Source organism: Leptidea sinapis, chromosome 2 (assembly GCF_905404315.1).
Source record: "Leptidea sinapis chromosome 2, ilLepSina1.1, whole genome shotgun sequence".
Classification (NCBI taxonomy): Eukaryota; Metazoa; Arthropoda; class Insecta; order Lepidoptera; family Pieridae; genus Leptidea; species Leptidea sinapis.
This window is the reverse complement of record NC_066266.1, coordinates 21,238,466-21,247,536: the sequence shown is the minus strand read 5'-3', so window position 1 is coordinate 21,247,536 and position 9,071 is coordinate 21,238,466. Positions and strand designations below refer to the sequence as shown.

The 9,071-nt window shown below is 34.2% G+C and overlaps 1 protein-coding gene across 1 annotated transcript; it reads right to left on the bottom strand.

The window, feature by feature from the left end:
- Positions 1 to 2,663: 2,663 nt before the first annotated feature.
- On the bottom strand, positions 2,664 to 7,197 carry LOC126973600 (uncharacterized). The gene is made up of 2 exons (XM_050820939.1): positions 6,955 to 7,197; positions 2,664 to 2,819 (listed from the first exon to the last, which is right to left on the bottom strand). Exons 1-2 carry the CDS (start codon positions 7,195 to 7,197, stop codon positions 2,664 to 2,666), a joined length of 399 nt encoding a protein of 132 aa, XP_050676896.1.
- Between the last annotated feature and the right edge of the window lie 1,874 nt (positions 7,198 to 9,071).

The following is a 9,071-nucleotide window of genomic DNA, read 5'->3' as shown; positions in this document are numbered from 1 at the left end:
AAGGTCACCAAGCCGAGATCTCATCAACTTAAGGTTTTCGATCATCTTTAGCGACGCTGTCATGAAGTCCCAATCGACCAACAAAAAAAACGCCGCAAATGGAGCTGGATAGGCCACAAACTCCGGAGGGATCCCAACCATAGGTTAACTACTACTACCTAGATTGGAACCCTCAAGGAACACGCAAGCGTGGCCATCCAAAGCAAACATGTCATTGACGAAGCGAAGGACATCGGAAAGACCTGGAGTGAAATTAAGAGAGATTCTCAGGACCGATCGCGATGGATATGCACTGTGGATGCCCTCTGCCCCAACTAGGGGATACAGGAATTTATTGAATTAGTGATACAGATCGAAAATAAAGTTAGAGAAAGAGACGAGAGTGGCAAATTCAAAACTGGAGCCTCATTCTGAGAAACTATGCTCAGAAAAGGAAGCAAATCCTTCTCATAAATACCAAACGAAAAGAGATTAAAAAAATCCTTGCTTTTTTTACTGTGAAACTTTTATTAAGCTAAAAAGATTGGTATACTCAGTAAGGCGAGACAATACTTCACTAAAAGCCACCGCCTTTAACTTTATAAGGCGCAAATTCGGCCTCACATGGAATACTGTTCTCACATCTGGGCGGGCGCTCCCTAGTACCAGCTTCTTGCATTTGACCGCATACAACGAAGAGCGATTCGAATCATCGAAGATCAAGCGGATCGGAGATGGATTCTTTGGCATTGCGTAGAGATGTGGATTCTCTTTGCATCTTCTACCGCATTTATCACGGGGAGTGCTCAGAGGAGCTGTTCGTGTTGATTCCAGCGGTCGAATTCCACCACCGGACATTACGTGCTAAGTACCACCCGCACCACGTAGACGTCTGGCATTCCACAACCGCACGTTTCGTTCGAAATTTCTTGCCTCGTACAGCCACTTTGTGGAATCAATTACCGGCTGCGGTTTTCCCGAACAGATACAACTTAGGAACCTTCAAGAAAAAAGCTTACCCACCTTAAAGGCCGGCAACGCATTTCTTGACACACCTATTGATGCGGATGTCCATGGGCGGTTGCCTCACCTCTCTCCATCCCGTGAGCCTCTTGCCCCCTCTTATATAAAAAAAAAAACATCGTCTCAAACCTTTTCGTCTGTGTGTTGCATGTCGCGTGACAGTCGGGCGGCGCCTATAGTTTTTAGCATCTGACCGTGTAGTGTATAGACTATTACTCATTTGTGCCATTTCTATATGCTTAATGGAATATTCCAAAAATTTTTAGTTAAATGTCTATAATGTGAAAAAGTTTCACTTTTTTTTCGGTTTCATAAAACCACACAATCCTTTTTCTTGTATGTAATATGCTTTCATTTTTAATTTGTTCTTTAATTTCTAACAAAAAAAAATGATGCTATTTCGAGTTTATCTGACAAATTGTTAATAGGCTAGAAAGACATGTTAGTAGGTAAATGTATGGCAAGAAGGCCAGGTCGTCGCAAAAATATGGCAAATCCCCACAGTTACCAGTGGGAGGCTCCTTTGCACAGGAAGCCGGCTAGATTATGGGTACCACAACGGCGCCAATATCTGCCGTGAAGCAGTAATGTGTAAACATTACTGTAAACATAACCATAACATTATAGTAATGTTTACACATTACTGTGTTTCGGTCTGAAGGGCGCCGTAGCTAGTGAGATTACTGGGCAAAAGAGACTTAACATATTATGTCTCAAGGTGACGAGCGCAAGTGTAGTGCTGCTCAGAATTTTTGGGTTTTTCACTAATCTCGAGCATTGTAATGGGTAGGGCGTTACAATTACCATCAGCTGAACGTACTGCTCGTCTCATCCCATATTTTCATTAAAAACAAAGTTAAATTGCGTTTGGGAAGCCCTCCATTACCCAAATGTTGTATGAACTCGGGACCTCTAGGTTGCACTCAGTTTAATTAATCACTGGACTAAAATATATTTATTACAATAAAACCAATTATTAATAGAAAAAAAAATATATTTTAAGTTTAGATAACTTATACGTCTAAAAATAACTTCTTTCTGTTAGACAATACAACAGGCTAGGTTAATAATTTAAGTGTGTTAACACTCGCGATACATTAGCCATTTAAATAAATAGAGGCTAAAAGTTGGCCCCTATTTTAATTAGACGTGTAATTAATTAACTAAGATTTTAAGTATACATAAATCACAGTATTAAAACAAAACTTAATATTTTAATAGCTTTTATTAATTTATTTTGAATCGCCTGTGATTCAGCATTTCAATAAATAGAGGCGAAAAGTTGGCCCCTATTTTAATGAGACGTATAAATAACTATCTAAGATTTTATGTAAATATAAATCACAGTATGAAAACAAAACTTAACTATACAAATGATTTAAGTTTTCTTTAGTGTTAATTCGGCCAATATTTGTTTTTAAAACAGTCTCGTGCCAGATTTTGGCGAAACAACACGTCCTGAGGATGCCTCGTGTAGAGGCGAAACACGTGTCGAATTGTTTTAAAAACAAATATTGGCGGAATTAGCACTAAAGAAAACTTAAATCATTTGTAAAATTATTGATTTCCGAAAAGTAACGCCTTATTCAATAAATTTACAAAACTTAACATTTTTTTCATTTATTTTGAATCACCTGTGATTCAGAAATAAATATTACAAATTATTCAGTATCATTTTCAAATGGTTTGTATTGGAACGATCTGGCACTAGCCTTGTTTATCCCAGTTTTATGAGCTTCGGTAGAAATATGTCTTTTCACCACCTTTGATGACATGCAAACGCCACAAATAGTACAATAATTTGTCTCTGGATCCAACTGAAATACAAAAAAAAAACAATTATTTACAACTTACATTAACATTCTAATTAAGAAATCGAAAGATGTTGGTAATTAAATGTTATAAAAATCTTATGCAATTTTGTGAGATTGGCAGGAAACGACCGCACTTTTTCCTAAATTGTATCCTATTTAGGAAAGTGTCATTGAATCACCACGATTTAGTACGTGTCCGTATAACGTTGTGTTTCAAATACCTATTTTTCAAATTACGCTTTACCCGGGTCACCTCTTAAGACTAATTTGCACAGTAATTTCACTAGCTACGGCACCTTTCAGACCGAAACACAATAATGCTTACACATTACTGTTTCACAGCAGAAATAGGCGTCGTTGTGGTACTTATATGTCTACTGTGCCAATATTGCAGCAAGGGTGCGTATATCTACTGGGCTATAGTGGATATAAATCACGGAGTAGTAAAAAAATAAGAACTCCGTGTCACCTTACCAGTGTAGCACCAAAACAAGCTGATTAACGTGTAAATACATAGCCCCACGCACACACTTACACACTAATACAGGCCTATTTGGCGGCCATGATGAGAATTGTCATCGTCTGTGACAGATCAGTTTGAGTCTCAAAAAAATATTTTAAATGCCGTCGTGCGTTGTGAAAATGTGTAAAAACGATACTTTATAAGTATTTGTGGCCATATATGATTATTTAAGGGAGAAAAAAATTGTGTAACTAGTATCCCCCGTAACACAGGCATAGCGGTGCTTCACTTGCTAATATCACGGCGCGTACTGGCGGAGTCCTTCTTTTTTTACTCGTCCGTGGTAAAGGTATGTGTAGCTATATCGTTAAAAGGTTATCAAAACACGCCAACAGATGGCGGTACTCTGTATTTCCCATTTTAACAGCTGTGTTGTCTCTATTACTATTATAAACAAAAGAACTGTGATAACTAGAAAACAAAAGCCAGAAATTTTCCCATACAAACGATCTCGACTCTGTCCTCCTTGGTTAGAAACCAATCCCAGATCAAAATTAGTTCTAAATTATAAGATCGTCAATATTAAATGTCTCTGTGTTTTGCTTTTTTTATATTTTTATATATGTACTAGCTGACCCAGCAAACGTTGTATTGCCGATATTAAAATCGCGATACAAAAGTAACTGTTGATGGGTGAAAATTTGAAGTTGTATGTACATTTTTTAATGCTGACTCATAATCAAACAAATTTAAAAAAAAATGTCAAAAAAATTAAAAAAAAAAATCGTGTGGACCACCCTTAACATTTAGGGGGATGAAAAATCGGTTCGGTGAAGTTCAATGTTTAACACCATGACACGAGAATTTTATATATTAGATATAATACTAGTGGACCCGAGTCACCCGACAGACGTTGCAGCCTATAGGACGAGTTCACTAACATACACATGAGCAGGAGAATTATATTATATGTACGGAATTGAGAATCTGAACCAATCCCAAATTCACTAGAACACACAAAAATATCATCAAAATCGGTCCAGCCGCTAAGGACGTAGTTCAGTTACAACATACGCACAAAAGAAATATATATATATTAAGATTAGGTAAACATAACTTGAATATGTGCTCTGATAAATGATTCAACGTTAAAAAAAAGCGTAATCTTATTTTTTTTTCTCCAAAACCTTTAGAATATATTTTACAAAAAAGTACTTAATTTAAGTTGGTATGCCTAGAGAATGCGAGAAAAAAATATGTTTCACATAGTCTTCCTCAATAATCATTAAAAATATCAACAATGTGGAAAAATTCAACAGAATACCCCTAACTTTTATGCTTGGAAGTTCCGAACATAGGTTTCCAAGTTGGAACCATCATTCAATTTAGACAAGCTATTTTTATTTGAGTACTCTTTACTGTGCGATTCTTTTCTAAGTTCATTAATAAAAATATGTTTGTAATAGATTTAACTGCTTCTGATTTTGAAATTTGAATTAAAACAGTGGTGATCTTGTGAGGGCAGATTTAAACAAGCACCGTCCGATTTCTCAAGACCGTTGTCTCTGAGTTCTGACTTAAACCACATGAGTTAATTTACTCATGTGCCTTTCATTCAAGGAAATCAACATCTTGACTGTTGCTTCACAATATATTCTTGATAATGTAATGTATTTTCATAGGCACATAAGTGAATTTGCTAGAAACTTTCGTAACCATAAACGCCAGGAACAGACCTAAGCTTATAATGCCTTCTACTCGGTTAAGTCGAGTTAGTAAAGTCTTTTGTGGGGCGATGTATATGCTTTTACAACAAGATCCCAGAAAATGATCAAAACACTTTTGTTTTGACCGTAATACTTTTATTACGTTATTCAAAAGACTAAATTCTTAGCTGACCTCTACTCGGTGAAAAGAATATTCCTACCAAATTTCAAGTCTTTTGCTCTACTGGTTCCAGGTATATCGTGATGAGTGACTATATACGTGGAAATCTCATATATATATATTAAAATTTACATTAATTAAAGCCGTGTCACAAACTAAGCACTCAGATATTACTGAAGAGCTAGGAGCATTGTTTGACTTTGAGTAATTTTGCCATTTTCTCTACCTAAAATAAATAAATGCCTTTATTAATATAATTAATATTATTATAGCAAGTGAGATTTTATATGTTTCTCAAATAATGATACATATATATGTTATATTTTGATATTATTAATTATTATTCATCAGAAAATAAACACTCAAGCCATGATCAGGTTCTTGATTTTCTTTTTTTTCTTGTTTATTGACGAAAGAGTAAAATGTTCCTAGAATTATGCCATTTTATTTGAATGGTTATTATTTTCATTTTAATATTCTATTTATAATTCATTAATACCATTCGCACATTTTAATATTCTCACGCATTAAATAGAATAATTGATAATTATAAATTGAAGGTTATATTATTATGAAGTTGTTATTGAATACTAATAAATATGGCTGTATGGGCTCGAACCCTTTGTCTATTCTTATAATGGAAACGAAAAACAAAAACCTAGAACAAATTAACGAATTTCAAAATATCTGAAAACTTATATAATACTAGCTGATCGGACAGACGTTGTTCTGTAGATAGTAAAAAAACAACTGTTTTATATTTCAAAACATCAAAAATTATTTCGTAAATATGCTCCCTGTTGTTAGAATGAAATTGTTTCACTGCGGAACTGTCAAACCGTGCGTCACTAAATTCTCTCATAGAAAATATGTCCATACAAAACAAATATAGAAAATAAAAATATTTATGGGTCCCAAATCGAAATAAAAACTACCCTATCTCTCAAGTTGGACCAAACTGCACTCCATGAAGTAATCACCATTCAAATCCGTTCATTAGTTTAGGAGTCCATTGAGGACAAACATTGTGACACGAGATTTATATATATTAAGATTTATTGCAATAGTAGTTATAAATAAACAATAAAAACACTTGGATACTTAAAAAAATATTACTGAGCAATTTAAAATATTTTTTAAAACCATTAAATTATAACGGCTTAAAAAATCTCTCAATTGACTTTTGTACTGAGCGTTACGTCCGTCAGAAAAAAATCCGAGTTGCCCCCAAGTCACGCCTAATTCTTACTTCAAAAACTTGTAACAAACCTACGTACTACGAAGTACGCCATGCGTTGTCCGTGAAACAATAAAAGCAAAGGCCCACTATTATTCTTATTAGTTTTCTGTGGACTGTGCCTATACTAATGTATTCTGTGCTGTGCCCAAGCCTAATGGTAAAACAGAACTGAATATGAAGTTATTGATATATGTACTTACTTAACGTATGCAGTTATGTTCAGACTGTCATTTGTCAAGTCTGTGACCTTGACTACAATCCCACTAATATTATAAATGTGAAAGTTTGTATGTCTGGATGTATGTTTGAACTTCTTTAACGCAAAATCTACTGAATAGATTTTGATGAAACTTTACAATAATATAGCTTACACAAATAAAATAACAAATAGGCTATAATTTATAAAACTATAGTGTGAATCATACAAAATATAAAAGAAGTGTGATTGTTACTAATGAATACAACTAGCGCCATCTCTTATCAACTAGCAAGCACAAGATCAATACAATTTACCGGGTCAGCTAGTAGATTATAATACAATATCTTACCTGACGAATAAGATTTTCGGCGTATTCTACGATATGTGGATACGTTGCCAACAGCTTCTTGTGTTTATTTGATTTTTTATGGAATTCCTTATTGCTATAATTAAACTCAAATTCCTTTTTACATAAAACACATTTATACATATCGAGGGAAATTATACCGTAATACTTATCCGATGTAACTACAAGCTTTTTGCCATTTGTCAAAGTTAAAATCAGTAGGTCGTTTTCAGATATATTTTGCATCTTTGCTAACTGACGGCGCCGGCGTAATACAGGAACGGACATTTTGTAACCTCACCCGAGCGCGCAACGAAACGAAATGGATGATTTGACTTTTGAAGTCTTGAAACAAAAGTTTTACGACGGTAGTTGAATTTCGTTAGGGATGGAAATCTAAGATTAATCGATTTTCGATTGAATTTGCAACAAAATCGATGTTTTTGTAATCGAAATATTTCAGCACTCAATCAAGTGGAAAATCGTATGATTTGTTCAATAGTTAGGGTTATTAATTATTATTAATATTACTAAAAGTCCGCTATCCGTCCGTCTAAAATTAAAAATAATAAAAAGAATATGTTAATGTATACATAACATATTACTATATAATTGAAAATTATGAATAATTTAATAAACAATAATAATATTGTGATTATTAACAGAATGACTGTGTTTAAATTTTCTATTTAATTATAAAAAAAATCTTATGCAGTTGATTGTATCGTGAATTCGTAATAGATAATATGAACGCTTTTTACTTAAATACTATACAATTAAAACAAGCATTAAGCTTCGACAGGATTCATCCTTTTTTTTATTATTCAGTTTCTCAGCTTCGTAAGGATTGGCAACTGCGTTAATTTTTTTTTATGATAATAAAGGACGAGTCGAGCGGTCGTTCAGCTGATGGTAATTGATACGCTTTGCCCATTACAATGCAATGCCGCTCAGGATTGTTAAAAAATCCAAAATTCTGAACGGCACCTCAATTATTGCGCTCGTCACCTTGAGTCATAAGATGTTAAGTCTCATTTGCCCAGTAATTTCAATAGCTACGGCGTACTTCAGACCGAAACACAGTAATACTTACACATTACTGCTTCACGGCAGAAATAGGCGTCGTTGTTGTACCCATAATCTAGCCGGCATCCTGTGCAAAGGAGCCTCCCACTGGGATTACTGTTTTGTCATATTTTGTTGTATTGTGAAGGAGATAGTATTGGGAATGTCCAATGTCCACCAATACTATATAATAGAGAACTTATTTTTTGTTACTTTTCCTACTCGTTTGCTTTGTGGGTAAATTGTTCACGTTTTGATATGAAAACTTCTTTAACATCATTGTGATTTGAAAGGAAATAAAAAGGAAAAAAGTAAAAGATTTCGATGAAACGAAAAAGAGAGAGACACAATATAAATTCGTAAGACTTAACGTGGGAGAAAATGAGAGAGGAAGCATTATACAGTGTTTTGGTACCAGGCGATCATAGTTGAATATGATATTGTCTTATCTGTGATGCGAGTATACCTTAATTCATTCTGACGCCATGCGCCTGACGTTTTACTACATATCCATTAGTAGAACATAAATATGGTAGCTGTGAAAGTAATGTCATTCATAGCGGTTGAAATCATGTGTCATCCTAGCAACATGTACCAGGACTTCATATGCAGCTTAGAGGTTCATGCACAATGCAGGTTTCACTTCTGACATGTGTACTTTGTACGCACGCAATTTTTACTATTAAGATAATTTAAGTTTTCTCAGTAAGTGAATTTTTAATGAGCTTATGAGAAATAAAGATTCTTAAACCAAAAAATTAATCTCTGGTAGAAGCCCTTGTCTGACCATTTATTCAATCCAAAAAAAAAAACAACCATTTTTAGCCTTATCCTGCCTATTTTAACTTCAAAAGTAGTTCGTTTACATCCCTTCGCGTTTATAGACCTTTCGGGAAGCATCACTTCTAGATGAGTTCTCTAGCTAACCAATGCATTAAATATATTATTTTCAATCACAAATTTGTGCAATCTTTGTGTTAGTGAAATAAATAAAGTTTAGATTTATTTAAGGTAAACGAAGAAGATACCATATATGATCAAGAGATCGTAGTTGC

Excerpts from the sequence above, each read along its gene's own strand:
- LOC126973600 (XM_050820939.1), bottom strand. The coding sequence starts at position 7,197 with ATGCAAAATATATCTGAAAACGACCTACTGATTTTAACTTTGACAAAT. Across the intron at positions 2,820-6,954 it reads CCGAAAATCTTATTCGTCAG|TTGGATCCAGAGACAAATTA; the intron begins GTAAGATATTGT and ends TTTGTATTTCAG.